Raw genomic sequence first — 22841 nt, forward strand, 5'->3', positions numbered from 1 at the left:
TTTTGCAGAGGACCAGAGTTGGCTCCCAGCACCCACTTGAGACAACTCATAATCATCTTTAACTCCAGTTCCAGGAAGATCATATGCCTTTGGCCTCCAGGGGCACCCATAAACAGATACACATAACTAAAGGAAAAAAAAGTTCTTGGTCCCCCCCAATGATGTCTGTGGTTGTGTAACAGCCTGGATGTCCTGGCTTTTAATAAGATGTTTCTTGAACACAGAAGAGACGACAAAGTGCAACTGAGCCTGCTGGGAGTGAGAAACGGGAGCAGCCTTTCAGTCACACATGGCTCGTATTTATTATGTCACTCATAGTTTCCAGTGCTCTGTGGACAACACATTTGCGGGAACCTCCCAAAAACATAGGATTCTGGGCTGTTGTCACAAACCATGAGGAGGTGAGGCTGAGGGCTGGCTTTCTCTGACCCTTCTGCCAATAGGGAAGGAGCTGAGCGGGCGACCACTTCGTCTATTAGTGCTTTCTCCTTTCTGCACTTCTCCATGTCCTGGAAGAAAGGCAAGCATCAGTCACTTTAAATAAATAAATAAACCACACACAGTCTCATGTAGCCCAAAGTAGTCTCAAACTCACTGTAGCCAAGGATAATCTTGAACTTGTTCCTGCCTCTACCTCTCCAGTGCTGCGATTACTGGTGTGTGCCACTAGAAATACCCAAGGCATTTCTCTTCTGCTTTCTGAGATAAGGGCTCCTGTTGTCCAGGCTATCCTTGAGCTCTGCCTCTACTTCCTGGGTACCAGGATCACAAAAGCTTGTGATGCCACACCAGGCTTTGGCAACAGTCACTTTCAAATAAGAGGTAAAGGGAGCTGTAGCAAAGACAAGGAAGAGTGGGTGGACTTAAGACAGAGTGGTACAACAGTGGGCTAATACTTGGAGACTGATAAGAATGCAGGTAACTCGGGCAGAGCAGTGACTCAGCCGATCAGAACCCATACTGATCTGACAGAGGACCAGAGTTCAGTTCCATAAAAAATGGCAAGAGATCTAACAGTCTCTGGCCTCCATGAGTACCGTATTCATACACATAGAGACATAAGTAAATGTTAGAATAAAATGATGACTCCTCCTCAGCCCACTCTGGGATGACCACAGAAGACATGGTCCTCTCAAGGTTACTTCTTCCTGTAGCTGGGAATGTGGAAGATAAAAATGGCGTAGGAGGTATGACCAGATCACAATAAGAATGCCACGCAGAGAGGCACAAGTGTCTTTGCCTGTGACAGTCTATAGCCATGCAGCATACATTATAACACAGGAAATCAACACAGGAAAGCTGAATGGGAAGAGCACTGGGAGCCCTGCAAACAAGGGCTTGTAAGCAGGATACTGGCTAGGCTGGTGCAGTAACAGGGTACACGTCTTTAATCCTAGCACTCAGAAGGTAGAGGCAGGCCGATCTCTGAATTTGAAGTCATCCTGCTCTATATAGTGAGTTCTAGGACCGCCAGAACTACATAGTGAGCTAACTCAAAAACCTGAGAGCAGTAAGGATTTGCTAGTTGACTTTAAAAACTGCTTATATTTATATGTGTATTTAGGATGTGTGGGTGTTGGATCCCCTGGAGCTGGAGTTACAGGCGGCTGTGAGCTGGCCAAGTGGGTGCTGGGAATAGAACCCAGTTCCTCTGCCAGGGCTACCAGCTGAGCTAGGTCATCCACCCCCTTGCCAGTGTCTAAATTTCAGTCAGAAGCTGTTGGCCTCACTAAGTTGGTTAAGAATCCTAGATACCAGGACCTAACTTTGCCATTAGCCTCAGACACCAATTTTCACAGCTGTCCTGATTCATCTGTAAAAATTCAAGATTCCAGGGCTGGAGAGACAGCTCAGTGGTTAAGAACATGGGCAGCTCTTCCAGAGGACCCAGGTTCAATTCCCAGCATCCACATGGCAGCTCACAGTTGTCTATAACTATATTTCCAGGGGATCTTACACCCTCACACAGACATATACATAGGCAAAACACCAATGCACATAAAATAAAGACATTATTTTAAAAGGGCCAGGTGGGGGTAGCGCACACCTTTAATCCCAGTACTCAGGAGGCAGAGGCAGGCGGATCTCTGTGAGTTCAAGAGCTAGTTCCAGGACAGGCACCAAAAGCTACAGAGAAACCCTGTCTTGGAAATAAAAAAAAAAAAAATTCCCTGCACACTTCTCAGGACTGAGCACCCCTCCACTTCCCATATTCCCTTTTTACTTGTCTCTTACTTCTACTTTCCCTTTACCCACCTCAGGATTCGCTGGTTTACCCCTCCACTTCTGAGGCAGAGACTACATGACTTGTATAAAGTGTAAAGCATATTAAATCATCAAGAAAATGTCAGCTAACTGAGTGAATGTACATCAAGGTCAACTGAAAGGCTAGCTAGGATCTTAACCCATTGGCAGAGATTAACAGTGACTCGGTCAAATTACCCCATCCAACGTAAGAGAAAGACGTCTCCAGTGGGTGAACTCATTGAGCCTTCTGCCTTGAGTGTAGCTATGCTGCTACAGGCCAGACTGCATCATGACCAGAAGCTCCACCCTACTTCTTGTTCCTGTCCAATTAGGAAAAAGGCAAGTCTTACCTGTTAATCGTCATCGTCATCATCCTCTGGAACAAAAATGTCATGCTCCTCAAGTAGAGCAGCGAAGTTCTTGCTAATGAGTGTCCCAACATAGAGAAAGGGGATCACAATGGAGAACACACGGAGAAGACCAAAGGACATCTGCCGAGAGAGAAGTGCTGTGAGTCCTGGGGACTCCCTCAGGGGCATTTCCTCCAGGGACCCCAGATCCAGACACCAACTGAGGTTTAAAGTCTTTGGAAAAATTCAGAGCCAAAAAGAGACAGTGAGTTTGGTGGCCATCAAAATGGATGCCAGAAAGAAAAGCATAAAGCTAAATTAAATTTAGGAAAATAAGCAACTAAAAATTAGGGTTTTTAAAAAATTAGACCACCTGCTAATTCCTTGCAAAAACCATAAACAACTGGGTGAGAGACTACGATGGCTAAACTGTGGTCAGCTCTACACACATCAAAGTGAGTTTCAGGGGCTCGACAGATGGCTCAGCACTTAGGAGCTGGCTCCTCTTCCAGAGGACCTGGGTTTGGTTCTCAGCGCCCACATCAATTCTCATAAGGAAGTAACTCCAGTTCCATAGAACACCACACCCATACACATAAAAAATGAATTTAAGAAGATGTGCACTGAAAGGCTCTTCCAGGCAGTTCTCTTCAGTAACTGGCGCCTGCTGCCTGAGAAACTGCAACACATTAAACTTTAAAACCATGAAAAAAAAGACAGTATGGACTGGAGGGAAGCAGGTGACATTTCACTAGTGTTTGCTTTCTGGTTCCCCTAGCTGTGCCTTTTTTTAAAACAGCTAAACCAGCCGGGCGATGGTGGCGCACGCCTTTAATCCCAGCACTCGGGAGGCAGAGGCGGGCGGATCTCTGTGAGTTCGAGACCAGCCTGGTCTACAGAGCTAGTTCCAGGACAGGCTCCAAAAAACCACAGAGAAACCCTGTCTCGAAAAACCAAAAAAACAAAACAAACAAAAAAAACCAGCTAAACCTTCTTGCTTCCCTTGCTGTGAATCCCGACTGCGGTCAACTGTTAGTAAGGGTCAGACTATCTCTAAAAGATTTCGTTAACCTTTCGCCTCTACACAGCCCCGCAGTCAAAAGGTACACCTTTGGTATAAGAGACTTTCCATTTTCTTTAAGAGCACTGAGGGCAAGTGACAGCATTCAGTGGTGGAAAAAAAAAAAAAAAACCAGGACGTGGTCCTTGTTGTCAAGACCTAACTTTGCTACCAGCTTCGGACGCCGGCTCTGCCCTGATTCATCTGTGAAACCCTTTCTGCAAGATTCTCTGCACACTTCTCAGGATAGAAGGGCCTGCTTCTTCACGTCCTTTTTCCTTCATTTCTTTCTTTCTTTCTTTTTTTTTTTTGCTAAGTATATTACTTCCGCATTCCCTTCTCATTTCTTCAGGCTTTTTAATCTCATCACCTCTGAGATAGAGATTGCGTGATTTGTATAAATCGACACAAAGCTCTTCTTCTAGTCCTAGAGAATGGGTCATTGCGTCCCTCAAGACAAGACACAGTGCACGTTCCGCTGCTTGTCTTCTAGCTTGTGTCCAGGAATCCAGCTTAACACTGGTTTTATGCATTTTTCCTCCACCTGTCAAAGTCAGCAACCCGACAGCGCAAATTGGGTCCTAAGTTCACAGCCCAGTCCGTGCCAATACTATGATTGGCCTCTAAGCCTGTCAATCAACACAGACCACACACACTCTCCCAATGACTGGCCTCGATCCCTTCGCCCCGCCTCGTCAGACACTCACTTTCACCGGCTTGGGCAAGATGGCTCCGCTACGAGTGACAATGACTGACCTCGTCGGTACCAGGCTGCGACCTGAGCTACCCGGTACGACGGAGACATCGCCACCTCTCCTCCCGCTCGGCCCGCTCCAGAGAGCCCCTGGTCGGACTGCTAGCCGAGCCAGCCGGCAAGCCACCGCGGACGCCATCTCCTGCTCCGCCCCTCGCAGGGATCCACACCCCACACACCCCGTTTGGCCTTCTCGCAGAAAACCCGCCTCCAAGCCTCGCGAGACTCTCGAGTACGGACGCACAGCCCTTACGTCTGCGCAGTGCCCGCGTTCCTGTCGCCATGGGAAAGCCCCGGGCACCCGCCCTACGTGGTGACGTCAGGAGTACAACGACGCCCCTCCCGGGCTCCGGAGGGCGGGGCCGTCCGTTTGGAGCTCCCTCTGCAAAGGTGTTAGTGACCTTGGCCTCTGAAAGACTTGTATTAATTTAAGGAACCGAAATGTGTAATGAAAAACTTTACTTGGTATTTGAATTTATAAAAAGGAACTTTAACAATAAAAAGTTAACAAGAGCCCATAGCGTCTGTGAACACTCGAACAACAGGTGCAGTGAGCAGCAGGCTTCCCATAGGGCGAGGGAACAAGCAAGAGCAGAACTGTACTGGTGGAGGTTGCACCAGCAAAACAGGTTCCCGGACTCACTCCGTCCCTAGGCTCGGGCACCGGCTTCGAAGCTCTGACTCCTGACTCTTCATTTGTAAACACGGGTTATAATAACCAAAATGAATAATTTTCTGAAAGGGTCTCACGTGTAGCCCAGCCTAGTCAAAAACCTTGGATGGCCTTGAACTCCTGATCCTCCTCTACCTCCTTTGCTACCACACCCTGCAAACTTTACTGTTCTGATTATAAGAAAACAATACAAAACCTAAAGCCAGAAGTGCTAGTATGAGGAGCTGGGTGGGCAGGCCTTCCGGTTCTCGGAGAACCGGAGAACCGACTTCTACAAAACAAACAAAACCAAACAGGGTGTGGTGGTTCATAACTATTCCCAGTGCTTGCAAAGCTAAGAATGAGTTCCAGGCCTGCATGGGCTACAAAGTGAGACCTGGTCTCCAAAAACCAAACTGAAGAACACTAACAACAAAGTTAGCAAAGGCTTAGTACTTGTGTGTACAATCAAGGGCAGTTGGCTATGATGCTATGTGCAGGCTGAGAACCATGCCTGGCATCACAGGACCTGGACCTGGCCAAGGAGACCATGAAACTCAAGTCTCCTGGAGGCCAAAGACTGGCCTTTAGGCCTGGGTGGATTTGGGTCAGGTTGCCCCAAGTCCCCAGACAGGGAAAGCAGGGTGGTCATGCAGAGGCAGGTTTTGTTTGGGAAAGAGGTATAGCTCTATCAAGCCCCACATTTTCCCACAGTCACTGTCACCACACATACATAAAGGGACGGAAGGGCCTGGCTTCTGGCTCTATAAGACCCAGCCATTTGTCCTCTTAGAAGAAAACAATACTTGGCAATGATACAGGAGAAAGTAGCCACGAGGGTTCTTGACAGACAAGCCTTGGGAAACAAGGCTTGGAGACAGGGTCCCTAGGAGTGTCCGTGGACAGCAGATCAGGAAGGGCTGCTCCTAGATAAAGGCTGCCTGCCTCTCCCAGGGCCATGTCCAGCACTGGGCATTGACAAGGTGGCTGGGGAGAAAAAAAATCCCCCTTAGCACCGGGAGAGCCTCTCCTACAGAGAGCCCTGCACAAACCATGTCGATGTCAGTCCTCAAGCCACTTCTGCTGGCACCGCTGGTATTCAGATGCCCAAGACTTCTTATGTTGGACATTACAGCTAAAGTGTCCTGCAGGGGTGGGGGCACAGCCCCTTCCTGCATTACATTATGTTCCCATCAGCCACCTGGCCTTTCTAGGCCTCAGGAAACAGGTTGGAAGTCATGATTCCTCAGTTCACTCCAGGCAGAGGGGAGGATTGCAAGTTGGAGAAAGTCTACAGAGCAGGAGGGGGACACACACACACACACAGCAATCTGGGAAATGAGTAAACATTTAACTCCTGAAGTACTGACCCTGGCATCCTGACCAGCAGGTCAGGGTCACAGTGCAAAGGGCCGGGAATCAGGGCCTATCCTGTTGCTTGCTCTCTGGCTGGCTCCCCTTGGCCCTCTGCTGCCATCCTCGCCTTAGCTCCATGATCTCCTTCCCATACCAGTCATGCAGGGTAGAGAAACAGGAGGTCTCAGGGGACACGGGGCTCTGTCCCTTGCTTAGGAGGAGGCTGGCAGGGCCCTGCAACTCCCATTCAGTCAAATCCCGACCCATGGGCCTGCTTCCCCTTTCTTCCACAGACCCATTGGGATTTCGGTCCCTAGGGAAAAAGTAACCATTCTCAGGGCCTGGAGCTGAGCGGTCAGCAGTCCGAGGCTTACTGCAGCTGGCAACAGACTTCTGGGACACACAGCGATGCAAGGCCAGGCTCTCACGGGCATCCTGCAACTGGCTCTCCAGTTCTCGGACTACGAGTCTCATGTAGCCAAAGCTGGCTCGGGATAGTGCCTTTACCCAGGCCTCCTGGGCAACCTGCCCATCTGCTGCCAGCAGGTGTGGGTGCACTCCAGGGGCATCAAAGCGAATGGCGAAGGCAAACTCCTCAGGCACAGGAGCTTCGGCCAGCTCCACCGTGCAGCCCTCCAATACCACTAGGCTCAGAGGGGTCCGGCTTTCTCTGTTCTCAAAAGAGAATAGCAGGTTGCCCTTGAGCACAAACCAATATCTTCGGCCAGCACCACTGGAAGTAGGTGCTGTCCCTGGTCCCCCCCAAGTACGAAGGAAGCCGGTGTGATCTGCTGGAGAATCACTCAGAGCATAGTGGGTCATGCTCCTCTTGTTCAGCTTCATGGCGTCCACAAGAATGCTGAGGTAGAGATGGTAGCACCTGGAGGAAAGGCCCCAAGCTCAGAAGACCTCCAGCCCAGTCCTGTGGCTGCTACTGTGTCCTTGCAGCTCTCAGACTTCATCTGTGAAGGACACTAATCTTCCTTGCTGTTCTTTTTAAGGGTCATCAAAGGGCCACACACACAAAAAAACTGGATATCAAAAAACTGTAACAGAAAAGACAATTGTATCAGAAAAACAAGAATGACAGGACATTGATATGGTGGTTTCTGTTTGCTTGTTCTTTAAACATGTAGCCCATGGTGCTCTCCAACTCACTATGTATCCGAGGATGCTCTTGAGCTGATCCAACTGTCTCCATCTCCCCAGTCCTAGGACTGCAGGCCTGCTGCCATGCTCCTATCCTGTGACCTTCCTGGGCCCCTACCAGCCTCTCTCAGTGGTGTCCAACCCACCTTAATAAGAACCTGTGATTTCAGAGCCAGATGGAGTCAGGAGAAGGGGCATCCAGCAATGGATCAAAGGGGACCTGCTCTCTTAAACTCCAGTGGCACTGGAGGTACTGAAGACACCCACCAAATTCTGGTGCTCCAAGGTTCCTATGGCAGCTCAACCCACAAGAGTCATAATGAAGGAGAAGCAGTAAATGGTCTCACACATTCTTGGTGGGGTCTTGTTGGTGACACACTTATCAGAAGAGCCTAAAGAGGGGACAGGGTGGCCTCTTATCTAACCGCACCGCTCAGCCACATGGTTCCCACAGAGCCTGCAAAACAGCTCTCAAAAAATGTGACAATTGCTGTTCTAACTGTAGGGCCCAGTGAAAGGGCAGCCTCTTGCAGAAAGCCCTGCCTCCTGGTTTCAATGCCCCCACTCACCCCTACCCCCCAGCTACTGAACTTCCTCTGGATCTTAGCCCACTGTCTCTGGACTGTAATTATGGACCCCCTGAGGCTAGGTAGGTCAATTGAGTGCCTGCCAAGGCTTTCCCTTCTAGCACTTGTTGGAACAATCATCACAAAAATCTCTCGTGATCGCTGCTGCACCCAAAGTGGCTTGTTCTGAGGTCAACTGGCCAGTAGTCCTCCATTTTCTGGCTTTGTCCATTTCACCTCCCTCTGTCAATGTTTTCACTTTTCACTGTCCCCATTTGCAGGGTGTCTAAGAGCTTGATTGTCCAGTAACCACCAATAATCAGCCCTGTGCAGACTTGCTGAATTCGTAGGAATACATCAGGAGACAAAACTATGTCCCTGTGCTCCTGAAATCTACTTTGCAGTAGGAGAGACACGCAGTAAGCAAATACAATTAAATAATGAATAAATCAAGTAGTAAGTGATTGAAGCCAGGATGAGGGAGGGGAAGAAGGGCTCCAAAGAGAAGCAAAGCAGGCCTGGAAAAGAGGAAGGCCCATCTAGCCGCAGCCCTTCGTGGGCCCCACGGAGGGGCTGAGCCCACGAACGCCTAAAGATGAGGCCTCTCCCTCGGGCGGCCCTATGGGTGCCTGGATGCCTGGATCCCGCCCGGATTCTTCAGCCACGCCCTCCAGGTCACCTCCTCCCGGAGCCCGCCCGACCCGCACTCACCTACAGAGCCTGAGCCTGCCTCGTCGGGTGCTTTGCGACCGCTCTCTGCTCCGGACCCCGCGCCTCCGCCCGGGCCGCAGACGTGGCCGCTGGAGCCAGGAGACCCCGCCCGGGAGGCTCGTGTTACCGCCCCGGTCTCTCCCCGCCCAGTACCCACCAGGCCTCGGGATCTGCAAAGTCGCCTCGGCACGCACACCAGAGGGAAACTGAGGACCTGGCGGTGAGGACCCGCCTGAGCCGCAGGACTTGTCGGTGATGGATGACCTCGAACCCCAAGCCCAGCGTCAGGCTACCCACAGACCTCCAGCCCACCACCAAAAGAGAAAGAATTAGACAGTTTTTTCCCCAAAAGTTCCCCATTACCAGCTGGCAGAGCCAAGCCAGGCAATTCATCGGATAGGGCGCTTCATAAGGCTAGCTCCTAAAGAGCCTGCAACTAAGTCCTTGGGTCAGCCCCATCTCTGCCTCTAGAAACTGGCCATTACAGCTTCTCTCACCTGCCAGTGAGGGTCTGCAGTTCACTTGTGGTCCCAAAGATCTACCTGGAGTTTGTCCATCCAAACGCTTAAGGGAAGACTGCAGGATAGCCCAAGGCAGGCAGGACTCCCAGAAGCCGAGGGCAAATGCATTCAAACGCCTGCCCAGGAGCTTGTGGGTTCCCACCTCAACCTCTTCTCTGCAGTTCCTGAAGCCCAGAGAGCCCTTCCTTCTCACCCAACCCCCATCACTAGCCTCAGAACTCCTTGACATTTAGGTCAGCTCTGAGGTTCCCTCCCTGACCTCACAATGTAGAGAAAGAGAAGAGTACCTACACCCTGCTTTGAGTTGTGCTGGCTGGTTTTTGTGGGGTGCGGTGGGTGTTTGTTATTGTTGTTGTTTACCAACTTTTCTTCAATTCAAAGTATCACCTGGAGTAAATATGTTACAAGGCGAAAATGGAGGGTGGGCTTCTCACCGTGGGGAGCTTGAGGTTTAAATGGTCGGAGCAGACCTCACTTTGAGGGATAATTAAGGGAAATGAGGGGATCAGCATTGTAGGCAGAGAGCACTGCTAGTTCCAAAGGCCCCAGAGCTACTGTGTTTGAAGAGCCACAAGGAGGGCAATGAGGAAGATAACTGTAAGAAACAGGATCAGAAGGTAGAGGGTGGGGCTTAGGAAAGCCATTTCTCCAAACAGAGAGAGGAGTGACCAGGGCTGGGTTGGGTTCTATTTAGGTTATTTTATGTGTCTGAGAGTTTTGCCTGCATGTATGTATGTGTGCACCATGTGCGTGCCTCGGAGTTCAGAAGACGGTGTCAGATCCCTTAGAACTGGGGTAGGGATAGTTGTTGAAGCCACTATGTGAATCTAGACCCTGAATCCCTGTCCTCTGCAAGAGCAACGAGTGCTGTTAAGCACTGAGCCATCTCTCCAGCCCGCAGAGCTGGGTTTTCAAGGTTTGCCTTGTCTGCTGTGGAGAAAGTCTCCTTAGATGGAAGCAGAAGGTCGTTGAGGGACTTCTGTGAACCAGGCAGACAGTATGTGATGAGCCCATGCTTGCAGTGTGATGAGGGGTGAAGTTCGAAGGTAGAGAGCACAGGATGTGTGGAGAATTACATATGAAGGCTGAGGGAAAAAGAAGGAAGAGCGTACTGAGCATTGATTGGATCGTGGCACAAAGTATGCTTGCCGTTACCTGGGTTGTGAAGAGACGGTACTATCCCGTTAGGGGAAGGTTATGACTACCATCAGGGCCAAGGCATTCAGAAATAGCATTTGGCACCAGCATATGTTCAATAAATAATTGAATGAGTGAATGAATTTGGGAAGTGAATGGACGTCAGATGGAGGGGACAGACTCCTAACCTTTCAAGGGCTGAATTCCCATCCAGCCTCTTCACTACCGTTTTTAGCGGTTAAAGACCAAGTTTCTGGGCTGTTTCCTTTGGCTATCAGTAGAAATTCACTGCACCTCCACTTACTGAGCGCGAGCAGTGCGGACCATCGCCCGCGCCTGTGGGGCGGTGCACGGAGGAGATCAGGCAGACTAGCTGCGTGCCCGAACGCCCACAGGGTCCCGGTGCCGATTCCACGAGGGCGCGCCTCAGGAGCGCGCAGAACTTAAATGGGCGGTGCTTATGGAGGCTGGGCGCTGGGGCATAGAGGGAGGGCACGGCGTTGCTAGGGGATTCTGATTGGTTGCTCCGGAAGGGTTGCCCCGCGATGCCCCGCCTCCCGGGTCGCTATAGGTACGTGGAGGCAGCAGCTGGGGGCTCCTGAGGCTAAACGTACAGCGGACTGAGCGACCGAGAAGGTGGACCTAGGAGGACCGAGGAGACCAAGGAGTACTCTGGACCTGGGATCTTTGAGGACCGAGGCCGAGAACCCGGACTTCGCACGGAGATCCGGAGCCTGGTAGGGCCCAACGTCTCTCTTCCTCCTGGGCTTCCTGGAACCAGTGGCCGCCGCTTTCGAGCACTGGTCTGGCAAAAGGACGATGATGTCCTAGACTCCGTGTAGTTCTAAAGAAAGAGCCCAGACTCGGGGTAGTGATGGCAGGGGAAGGAGCGTCGGTAATGAAAGCGACTTGGTACCACAGCTGTCCTAGAACTCACTATGTAGACAAGGTTATCCTCAAACTCGCAGAGTGCTGGGATTAAGGGGTGTGCGCCTTAACACCCGGCAATAACATCTCCTTTTTGAATCAGGGTCCCCCTGTGTAACTCTGGCTGGCCTGAAACTCGCTATGTAGACTAGGCTGGCCTGGAACTCACAGAGATCCTCCTGCCTCTACCTCCCAGTGCCGGGATTAAAAATAAAGGCATGCAACGCTATGCCCAGTGCTATATTTAACATGTTATCTTCCACAGTTCAACATATAAAGCTGATTGGAGCAGAGAAGATTCAGTTGGGTCCTGATAATTGACTCCGAGGCGATGCTGCAAAAGACAGGTACCCACAACCCACTGCGGTGGCTTTCCGGGAGGGACTGTGGAAGGGGAACCAGAACTCTGCCTGATACTTATTTCTCTTTCTTGATGTGAGTATGTGGGGAGAACACTTCCTCTCCTCTTCTTGGAGCTGGGCCAGGAAAATCAAGGAGATGCTCCCCAGCCAGGAATCATTTCCCCTCCAAAGAGGGGCACTTCCTTTCTCAGTCCTGCTCCGGTGTAGCGGCCCTATCTTACCAGGTAGCAGCCTGCCACAGCAACCCTGTAAAGTGGGTACAGTCACTTACATGTAAGGAAACTGAAGTCCAAGAGGAAAGGGCTCATGTAGGTGAGCAGCTGTGTATGAGTCCATCCTGACCAACCTCCTTAGGCCCTTCTGTGGCTTTCTGAGGTGGAGAGCAAAGAGCCCCCAAGGCCTCAGCAACCTAGAATCTGCCCACAATGTACTGCCACTTCTGTACAGGGAGGGAGAGAGGGATCTCGTCCCACATATATCAAGGACATGACTTCAGGGGTCAGTTCTGTTGATTCCCAGGCTGTGCCAACAGTGAGTGGGTTGCCCAGCTTTTTTAACATATTGCCGTGCCCCGTGCACCTTCCCCACAACCGCAGGTGCAGTCAGAGCCAACTCTAACCTGAACTGAGTAGTCTCAGTCCCCACTGGGCTGCATAGAGAGAATTAATGACTAAGAGGGACATGGGGGGCTGAGGTGATGACGAGGGAGAGAGGCTGTGGGAGCCACTTACATCCAAGTCACTGTCCACCTTCTCCTCAGTGCTCTTACTGGCCCTGGTGACCCAGGTACTGATGCTGGAGAATGGGCTCCTGCGAACTCCACCCATGGGCTGGCTGGCCTGGGAACGTTTCCGCTGTAACATCGATTGTGACCACGACCCAAAGAACTGCATCAGGTGAGTAAGATCTGGACACCCAGGGCAGCAAAATGGGGGTGGGAGACACTCACCAGCACAAAGTGCAAGGTTGGAATTGCCAAGCTGAGGGAGTCTACAGACTGATACCTAGTCCCATGACCTCTGCGGAGGCCTCAGTGGAGCCTCAGTGGGTAGGGTCCAAAGGTGGACCTGGCCCCTGAGGTAACTGGAAAGAGATAAAAGGCCAAGCAGGCCCCTTGTGTTTCCCTTGGCCTAGGGGCCAGACCACCCCTTTCGCCCCACCCTGACACAATCCGGGGAGGCCATTTACTCTTGTTATCTGGTCTAGTCCTCAGCTGACAGCAGAGGCATGATTTTTTTTTTTCCTTTTGGTTTTGTGTGACTGGGTTTCTCTTTGTAGCCCTGACTGTCCTGGAACTCACTTTGTAGACCAAGCTGGCCTTGAACTCAAAGAGCCTGCCTCTGCCTCCCAAGTGCTGAGATTAAAAGGTATATGCCACACCGCCCAGCTAGAGGTATGATTGTTTTTCAAGACAGGTTTTCTCTGTGTAACAGTCCTGGTTGTCCTGGACTAGCTCTTGTAGACCAGGCTAGCCTTGAGCTCACAGATCCGCCTGCCTCTGCCTCCCGACTGCTCGTATTAAAGGCGTGTGCCACCACTGCCCAGCTAGAGGTATGATTTTGTTTTGCTTTTGAGACAGGGTTTCTCTGTGTAACAGTCCTGGCTGTCCTGGAACTCACAGAGTTCCGCTTGCCTCTGCCTCCCGAGTGCTGGGATTAAAAGCTAGAGGTATGATTTTTATAGCCAGAATTCACACTCAGAGCAGAGAAAAGAGCAGAAATGCAGGACAGCCTGAACTACTGAGCAACACCATCCTTCTGTCCCTTGCTAGTGAACGCCTCTTCATGGAGATGGCTGACCGGCTGGCCCAGGATGGATGGCGGGACCTTGGTTATGTATACATCAACATCGATGACTGCTGGATTGGTGGGCGTGATGCCAAAGGCCGCCTGCTGCCTGATCCCAAGCGCTTCCCTCATGGGATTGCCTTCCTGGCTGACTATGTAAGTCCCAGTCCAGCCCTGCCCCTTAGTATGAAGGCCACACCTCTCTTCCTCCCTTGTGCCTGGGGCTCATTAGCAACATCTCCGTTGATGACTATGGAAGCTGAAAAAATGAACACCTACTTTTGACCTAACGTGGTGAGAGCCAGAAAGGGACCTTAGCAAAAAGATCCCTGGAGGAGGAGTCGGGTTGAACTGATCCCAGAGGTGAGGCATCTGGGGCAGTAAAAAGCCTCAAGGCAAGAGATAGCTGGAGGAAAACGGCCTAAGCTGGCAGAAACCAGCCAGCCGGCACTTGTCTTTGAGCCACTGAGGGTTCCCACTTTATTTTGTTGAGAGAGGGACTCGCATAGCCCAAGATGACCTCCAACACTGTAGCTGAGGATAACCTTAAACTTCTGGTGCCAACTGGGTGTGGTGGTACATGTCTTTAATCCTGTGCTCTAGAAGCTGGCAGATCTATGAGTTCAAGGACAGCCTGGTCTATGCAGAGAGTTCCCAGCACAGCCAGAGTTACATAGAGGGGCCCTGTCTCAAACAAACAAAATGTTTGATGCTCTGGGATTTTAGATGCTTGTCACTATGCACGGTTTATGTGCAGTGCTTGGGACTAGAACCCGGGGCATCGTGTGTCATAGGCAAGCTCTCTGCCAGCTGAGCTACATCCCCAGCCCTGGGAGCCGTTGCGGGGTTTTGTTTGTTTGTTTGGTTGGTTTATTGGTTTTGTTTTTTAATTTAACTTATTTATTGGTTCTTTGAGAGTTTTATGTCATGCACCCCAATTCTGCTCATCTCCCAGTCCCCCAATATCCTCCCTTCACCCCTGAAGTACTCCCTTGCCAAAGAAAACAATACAGTAAGCAAGCAAGCAAACAAAAATAAGAAAACAAACCAAGTAAAACAAAACAGAAACCAACAACACCAAAAACCTCTTTGTTTCTCCTTTCCTGCCTCTCCAACACCTCTTCATCCGTCCTGGTGGCACTGGGGTCCTGGGTGTGTCATATAGTATGTCCTTTTGTCTATAAGCTTCACCAGCAAATGTTCATTGCAGTGAATCACTGGTCTGGCTCAAGGCCTCTGGTTTCTGGTACTCCATCATCTCAATGCCATGATGATGCCCAGGCCAAAGCTGCATGAAGGCAATGTCTAGGTCTGTGGCCCTACTGCAGCCAGGATCTGTGCCGATGTCCAAGGCTCCTGTTACTATCAAAGACCCAAGATCAGGGGCCATGTTGGTATCTGAGGGGCTGTTGAAGGTTTTAATGGTCATTGTCAAGATATGACTATGAAGAGGGTCTCACTTGATCTACCATTGTCTCTTGAACCCCACAGGCCCATTCCCTGGGTCTGAAGCTAGGCATCTATGAGGACTTGGGCAAAATGACCTGCATGGGTTACCCTGGTACCACTCTGGACAAAGTGGAGCTAGATGCCGAAACCTTCGCTGAGTGGAAGATTGACATGCTGAAGCTGGACGGCTGCTTCTCTACTGCCAAAGAGCGTGCACACGGTGAGTTCCTGCCTGGCTCGGCCATCATCCGGAGAGAGGGCAGCAGCTGTGGGTCTCAGTCTGCCTGTACCTGGTGGTGGCGGCGGTAGTTTTCCCAAATTCCTTACTCCTGCTTGCCGCTCCCTGGCCCTCTAAAGATGCAATGACTCTGTAGCTACATAGCTTCCTCCTAAGGCTTGGCACCCAGGAAGTAAATCTTTAGGTACGAGGAGGTACTTCCTAGACTGTCCCCTATGCCTGCTCAGTCATCAAATTGGGGTTTCTGCAGGGTATCCCAAGATGTCTGCTGCCCTGAATGCCACAGGCCGCCCCATCGCCTTTGCTTGCAGCTGGCCAGCCTATGAAGGGGGCCTACCCCCCAAGGTAAGCCATTCCGTGTACCTGCCTGCCACAGCTTCTCTCTCCCAGGCCCCATCACCTCCTATGTGCCAGGCCAGAGGCAGGCTGCCCTCATAGTCAGAGTTGCTCTCGTCATAGTTAGCCAGCACACCAATTTCTAGGTGTCTAGAGACCACCAGGTCCCTGAACCATAGAGGAAGCCTCAGTCAGCGCATCCGGTGGGTTGTTGGTGTTGGCATCCAAGGCAGGCAAGCAAGGCACAGGCACAACGTTGAGCAAGTGATCAGAATCCCGGGTGGTGGCACTGTCACTGAAGAAATGCATGTGGTGGGGAGGGTGATGGGCACACCCCATATGGAGGAAAGGCCTGGACAGCCCCGAGATGGGGTCACCTTCCCAGACCACACACCCCTGAGAACTAATCCTCTGCCTCAGTCCAAGCCTCCCCAGCTGGCAGATGGCCCCTGGGCATCAGGGTGACGTGTGTTAGCTCCTACCTTTCCCACCATCCAGGTGAACTACACTCTGATTGCCAACATCTGCAATCTCTGGCGTAACTATGACGATATCCAGGACTCCTGGAAGAGCGTGCTCTCCATTCTGGACTGGTTTGTGAAACACCAAGACATACTGCAACCAGCAGCGGGTCCTGGACACTGGAATGACCCAGACATGGTACCAGCATGGAAGGGGAGGTCTCTAGCCCCGCCCTTCTTGCCATCCCTCCAGTCCCTGCAGCCTAGCACCCTATGCACTCCTATAGGGCAGTGGTTCCAACCTTCCTAATGTTTCGACCCTTTAATATGGTTCCTCATGCTGTGGTGACCCCCAACCATAAAATTTATTTCACTGCTACTTCATAACTATAATTTTGCTACTGTTATGAGTTGAACCCCACCAGGAGTCGTGACCCACAGATTGAGAACCACTGTTCTAGGTAGGGCCTAGATTAACACTAAACTATGTCCCTGGATTGGGTGTGTTAGGGTCTTCTAAACCCCTCCTTGTCCCCCTCTTTCACATCAGAATGTTCCAGAGCATAATCTGGGAATGCCCATTGTTAAGCACCTCCCAGGACATTCTGGTGTCTCAAAGAGCACTGAGAGCCCATCTGTAGCATCCATTCTGCTTCCTGTGCTCTTCTGTCCCTTTCCCTCTCTGCCTCTGGTTCCTTTGATGCTGTACCCTCTCACCCTGCAAAGTCTCCAGTCACCCCCACCCCGCAACACACAGCCTGCATCCTGCTTCCAGTCACTCGGATCTCAATCATAGCCCTGGTGATTTACACAGATGCTTTCAGGATTATCGGTTCAACTAGTCAGGAAGCATCACCAATCCGTGACAATGATGAGGCAGGAAGAAGGCCAGCCTGGAGAGCTGAGCTCACCTGCCTTTGAGCTCCTGCTCCAGCTCTCAGCTTCACCTGGGCAATTCCAGTCCCTTGGTTTCTTTCTCTCTTTTCTTTTAGACGGGGTCTTACTCTGTCACTATAATATAACGCAGAGACCCATTGTATCACCTGAGCAGCTCAGAAAGACCATCACCTCCTCTGCATGAAAGAAGCTGATGCTAGATGGGATGTGACTCGGCTGTGTGTGCTAAGCCATGCGGCCTTCTCCCCAGTCCTGTCTGCTCTTGCCTTGGCCACATGTTTGACCAAGGCCCTGGTGCCCACCTCCCTGAGGAGGCCCACCTCCCTGAGGAGGCCCACCTCCCTGAGGAGGCCCACATTGATTGCTCCTCTCCTCTGTCCCCAGCTGCTCATCGGGAATTTCGGCCTGAGCTTTGAGGAATCCCGGGCCCAGATGGCCCTGTGGACAGTGCTGGCAGCCCCCCTCTTCATGTCCACAGACCTGCGTACCATTTCCCCCCAAAACATAGACATTCTTCAGAATCCACTCGTGATCAAAATCCATCAGGACCCCTTAGGCATCCAGGGACGTAGGATCTTCAAGGTACTGGAATGGGGGTGAAAAGAGGAGGCTCAAGGAGCTGGGCTCCCCTGAGCAGGGGAGCTGGCCCTGGGTCTCCGTCCTGGCAGCATGAATTTGGGGATGCTGCATGGAGCTGCTGGCTTCTTGTCTGGGTCAGAGCAGGACAGTTCCTAAGTCGAGGTGGGGATACATGATAGGAGCACAGGGGATCAGTGAGTCACAGCAGCTGCATACAGGTGATGTCCTGGAGAAAATGAGGACTTTTCTCCAGTTTGAAGAATGGTTTAGCCAGATACACTGTTGCTACTGCCAGTGTCTACTGTATACTGCTGCTACTGCCAGTATCTACTGTATACTACTGCTCCTGCCAGTGTCTACTGTATACACTGTTGCTACTGCCAGTGTCTACTGTATACTGCTGCTACTGCCAGTATCTACTGTATACTACTGCTCCTGCCAGTGTCTACTGTATACACTGTTGCTACTGCCAGTGTCTACTGTATACTACTGCTCCTGCCAGTGTCTACTGTATACACTGTTGTTACTGCCAGTGTCTACTGTATACTGTTGCTAACACCAGTGTCTACTGTTTATTGAGCACCACTGAGGGCTGAGCATCCTGCACATTTTCTCTAACTCTGTTTTATTGAAATTGGAACTTCCAGAATTTAAGCACCTTTCTCCCAAGGCCACACATTTGTACTTGAATTCGATACTAATTCCCCAAAGACTTTGTTCTGTGCATAAATCCCTGCCTCTAATGAAAAGAAATATATCAAACTGTAGAAGGGACTTGTAGAAAACCAGCAAGGTGGCTCAGCTCTTAAAGCTGCAGACTCTGATGGGTTCAGTCCTGAGATCTACAAAATAGAAGGAGAGAACCAAATGCCACAAGTTCTCTGATTTCCATGTGTTCTCTGATGTACACACACAGACACACACACACAGACACACACACATAGACACACACACAGACACACACACAGAGACACACACACACACACGTTAATAGCTAATAAAAGTTGGCAGTGGAAAGATGGCTCTGTAGTTAAGAATACTTACCTCTCTTCCAGAGGACTCAAGGTTCAATTCCCAGAATGCGTATTGTGCGTATTGTGTGTGTAACTCCAGTTCCAGGAATCTGGCACCCTTTTCTGGCCTCAGGCATCACATACATACAGTAAATTTACATACATGCAGGCAAAAACATTCATACATATAATAATAAATCTTAAAAGGTAGTAATGCAAACTTTTTTTTTAAGATTTATTTATTTATTATGTATACAACATTCTGCCTCCGTGTATGCCCACACACCGGAAGAGGGCGTCAGATCTCATTACAGATGGTTGTGAGCCACCATATGGTTGCTGGGAATTGAACTTAGGACCTCTGGAAGAGCAGCCGGTGCTCTTAACCACTGAGCCATCTCTCCAGCCCAGTAATGCAAACTTTTAATCCCAGTTCTCAGGAGGCAAACGCAGTTGGATCTCTGTGAGTTCAAGGTCAACCTGGTCTACAGAGTGAGTTCCAGGACAGCCAGGACTGTTAAATAGAGAAACCTTGTCTCAGATAACAAAACAAAACAAACAAAAAAAAAAGACACTTGCCAAATTAGTGATGTCCCAAGGAGATGACTAGTCCCCCCTGCCAGAGGTGCCAGTGGTGACGCTGTGCCTGAGGATTGTTCTGGGTAATGAAGTGCCCTCTACCTGAGGCCAGCTGCATACCTTTCCCCACCAGTGCTCATTGTCCCCTCCTAGTAGTGTCCCCAATTGCAGCCCTGGAATGGTCTTGGCCGTGCTCATACGGTGTGGCCTCAGTTCTTTGTGTCTGCACCTCTTGTGATTTTGTGCAGGGCCTGGTACAGAATTAGTTAGCATCTGCTGAGTCAGGGAGGAGGGGAGAGAAAAGTGTAAGTGCTAGATGGCTGTGATGTTACATTGTCCTCAAGTCTGACTGCTGTGGGCTGGGGTTAAAGAGAGAGCTTGTTGGGAAGGGCATGGGAGGCAGGGATGTCAGGACCAAACCAAACATGAGACTTCAGCCAGTGGTTCTCTTTTGTGCCTAGAGTAAATCCCAAATTGAGGTGTTCAAGCGGCCTCTGTCTAATGGGGCGAGTGCCCTAGTCTTCTTCAGCCGCAGGACAGACATGCCTTACCGCTTCCATTCCTCCCTCTTGGAGCTGAACTTCCCCGAATCCAAAGAGTATGAGGTGAGTGCCCTGTCACCTGCTGTCCCCGACCAGGCGGTCCTGACTCCTACATGGTGTCCCCTATGCCTTAGAGCCCTAGAAAGAGCCTGGGGTGGGGGACAGCGAGAGGCATCAAGGGCTGTGACTGGTGCTGTCCTGTCTGCACTGTTGTTCCAACCACGTAGGTGGAGCTGCTGGGTATGAATGGGCACCCTTGACATCCCAAGCTGGTCCTCACTCCCTAGTCAGCTTTTGCATCATTGTACTTAGAGTTTTCCACAGGGTGGGGCTTTTCTGTAGTCTGCTTGAACATCTGTCAGCCTTGCTATAAATGAGTGGGAAATTCTCACTCCTATGGGGTGTACTGGAAGCCCAGCACATACGGGCTTCTAGGTCTTGTGGGGAGCAGGTCTCTGTGTCGCTGTTCTTGTGTTAGCCTCGATAATGATGTCCACCTCCCCAATCCAGGGCCAGAATGTCTTCACAGGGGATGTCATCAGAGGCCTCAAGAGTGAAACCAACTTCACTGTGATCATCAACCCTTCGGGGGTTGTGATGTGGTACCTATATCCCATGAGGACCCAAGAATGACAGGCTATGGCAGTCCCACTGAGCCTGGACCGTGGAGCTTTGGCATGCCAAAGACATGGCAGGGTTCTGTCCTCCCGAGGCTGCTTGGCGATGTGACCCCATCATACCCAAAGTGCATTTGTAGGGCCGGTTTCCATGCCCTGCCGGAGCCGGGGCCCTCTTGGAAACCAACCTTGGGACAGTTTCCTGTGGCCTTCGGACCTCTGCCGCCACAGCTCTGCAGATAATTGCTGAACAACTTGGCCAGCCTCCTGAGCCCCCACAGGAGCTCATTGGACTCTAGCCTCTGACTTTGCTGACTCAGAAATCAGGATTTGGAATTTTTCGAATTAGGAGCAGAGATCTGACTCTGTGCCAGGAGCTCTCACAAATCATGTGATTGGCCTTCCTACTGGAGAAGGCCTTGCAGTTGATACCTTGGGGAGTGAGGGGTGGATTGGAGACCTCAGCTCCCTTAGGTCACCAATAAAGCTGTTTGACTGTTCTCTAATTAAGTAGTGATATTATGAACTTGGGGCCAAGGGGTTGGGGCTCAGTGAAAGAATTTGGTGGCACTACCCAGATGCCAGCTTCAAATCCCACCCCACGTGGAAGATGTATAACACCTTCTAGTCCTTCATTTTCCAGAGTGACATTTGGACCTGATTCCCTTTTCTGCATTTTCTATTTCCTGGAGATGCCAGGCTTGCCTCCCAACAGGGGGCCGGCCCTGGTGTGCCTAAGGCTGGTGAGGTGGTGACAACACAGTCAGGTGGAGAGGCAATATGCCAAGGCCCTAAAGCATAAGCTCTGCCCAGCGGTGTTCCTTGGTACCCCCAGCCCCTCAACCTGGTGGTTTCTTTATCTCCCAGTCTACCAGCAGAAGAGATTCAAACTTCCCTTCTGTGTTCACAAATCTGGGGGTTCTTTTCTGTCCTGGGGTCTATTGCCTCCTTTGACTAAGGAAAGCAGCAGCAGTCAAAAATGGTGAGCTCTGGACCGCCTGTTATTAGTTCTGACTTCTGAGTCCTCCTCTCTCTCTCTCTCTCTCTCTCTCTCTCTCTCTCTCTCTCTGTTTTTTGAGACAGGGGGTTTCTCTGTAGATTTGGATCCTGTTCTGGAACTAGCTCTTCTAGATCAGGCTGGCCTTGAACTCACAAAGATCTGCCAGCCTCTGCCTCCCCGAGTGCTAGGATTAAAGGCATGCGCCACCACCTCCCAGCCCCATCTCTTTATTTAGCTCAGGATATGAGACACCTCTTTTACTGGGAGGCTCTGGTTCTTTGCCATTCACAGTGCTGGGGGCAGAGCAGGCTAGCTAGGTCCTTCTCGGGTCTTAAATGCAGGGGTGCCCTGTGCTTAAAGCCTTGTGTCGGTCCTGCCAGTGAGATTTCTTCGGGATAGATCTATACTCCACCTTCAGGGTTTTGAGGTCCTTGAGTCTACAGTAAGGTGTGAAAATACCTAGAAAATGTTTGACAGTGTCATGTGTGGGTTCATTAGCGGAACTGGTGTTTGTGTGTGAACGTGTGTTAAAGGATCAATTAAATTGGTTTAGGAAATATGGTCAAAATGGTCCCAACAGTAGCAGACTCACACCTGGAATGTCAAGAGGCCACAGTTGCTAGGTTCTTGAGGCTAAATGTCTCAGCAAACATAGGCCAACAATGGCTGTCTGACGTTCTAGAGGCTGGCAGTCCTGTAGTTATAGTTCCAACCTAGTATAGAAGGCCTGGGGGTTTCCTGGAGAGTCACTCCAGTCTGTGTTTAAAGCCCCCCCCCCCCAAAAAAAACTGGTTCTGATATCAAAGGACTCATCAGCAGTAAATTAATTCAGTGGTGATAGGGAAAGCCAATACTCCTCCATCCCTGTTCTTTTATATCTGGGCTGCCTCCAAAAAGTGCTGCCCAAATTTAGGTTGGGTTTTCCCGAATGAATTAAGGCAATTGTTATAGTTAGGATTTCTGTTGCTGTGGAGAGACCATGACCACAGCAACTCTTAGAAAGGAAAACCTTTCATTGGGGCTGGCTTACAGTTTCAGAGGTTTTAGTCCGTTATCATCATGCTGGGACATGGCAACATGCAGACAGACAAGGTGCTGGAGAAGGGGCTGAGAGTCCTATATCCAGATGGATCAGCAGGCAGCAGGAAAAGAATGGGTGTGGCTTGAGCTTCTGAGACCTCAAAGCCCACCCTCTAATGACATGCCTCCTCCAACAAAACCACACCCACTGCAACAAGGCCACACCTAATACTGCCATCTCTATGGCCAAGCTCTCAGCCACAAGAGTCTATGAGGACCATTCTTACTCAAATCACCACAGAAATCAAGACAACCCCACTGACAAGCCCAGGGACCAAGTTGAATATAAACAATCCCTCATTTGAGGCCGGGTGATTCAGTGACTCCAGGTTGTGGCAAATTGTCATTTAAAATGAGCACATCACGTAAAGGAGACTGGAACTTTGCTGAATGAGGCCACCACCTCTGACCAGTCTGGCAGTTGAGTCAGCCGAGATAGCTGCCCTTTCCCCAGAGGCTCTGCCAAGGACC

General features: G+C 50.7%; 3 protein-coding genes across 6 annotated transcripts; 1 reads left to right on the forward strand and 2 right to left on the reverse strand.

The window, feature by feature from the left end:
* Positions 1–277: 277 nt before the first annotated feature.
* On the reverse strand, positions 278–4625 carry Smdt1 (single-pass membrane protein with aspartate rich tail 1). Its single transcript, XM_041672107.1, has 3 exons — positions 4365–4625; positions 2598–2738; positions 278–509 (listed from the first exon to the last, which is right to left on the reverse strand). The coding sequence occupies exons 1-2, from the start codon at positions 4548–4550 to the stop codon at positions 2601–2603; spliced, it is 324 nt and encodes a 107-aa protein (XP_041528041.1). The 5' UTR covers positions 4551–4625; the 3' UTR covers positions 278–509; positions 2598–2600.
* Positions 4626–4781: 156 nt separating this feature from the next.
* On the reverse strand, positions 4782–11047 carry Pheta2 (PH domain containing endocytic trafficking adaptor 2). 3 transcript variants are annotated; one of them, XM_041672106.1, is made up of 3 exons: positions 8846–8871; positions 7836–7960; positions 4782–7465 (listed from the first exon to the last, which is right to left on the reverse strand). In XM_041672106.1, the coding sequence occupies exon 3, from the start codon at positions 7260–7262 to the stop codon at positions 6483–6485; it is 780 nt and encodes a 259-aa protein (XP_041528040.1). In that variant the 5' UTR covers positions 7263–7465; positions 7836–7960; positions 8846–8871; the 3' UTR covers positions 4782–6482. The 3 variants fall into 3 exon arrangements, with proteins under 3 accessions (XP_041528040.1, XP_041528038.1, XP_041528039.1); XM_041672104.1 differs by lacking the exons at positions 7836–7960; positions 8846–8871 and adding an exon at positions 9343–11047; XM_041672105.1 differs by lacking the exon at positions 7836–7960 and having other exon boundaries at positions 8846–8937.
* Positions 8625–20796, forward strand: Naga (alpha-N-acetylgalactosaminidase). 2 transcript variants are annotated; one of them, XM_041672103.1, is made up of 11 exons: positions 8625–9097; positions 11075–11240; positions 11696–11777; positions 12553–12688; positions 13564–13735; positions 15071–15248; positions 15517–15611; positions 16101–16262; positions 17345–17542; positions 19593–19736; positions 20184–20796. In XM_041672103.1, exons 3-11 carry the CDS (start codon positions 11762–11764, stop codon positions 20304–20306), a joined length of 1224 nt encoding a protein of 407 aa, XP_041528037.1. In that variant the 5' UTR covers positions 8625–9097; positions 11075–11240; positions 11696–11761; the 3' UTR covers positions 20307–20796. The 2 variants fall into 2 exon arrangements, with proteins under 2 accessions (XP_041528037.1, XP_041528036.1); XM_041672102.1 differs by having other exon boundaries at positions 8625–9065.
* Positions 20797–22841: the final 2045 nt, after the last annotated feature.

The sequence above is a fragment of the Microtus oregoni genome, unplaced genomic scaffold (genome assembly GCF_018167655.1).
Source record: "Microtus oregoni isolate MIOR12 unplaced genomic scaffold, Mior012 000022F_ref0000154, whole genome shotgun sequence".
Classification (NCBI taxonomy): Eukaryota; Metazoa; Chordata; class Mammalia; order Rodentia; family Cricetidae; genus Microtus; species Microtus oregoni.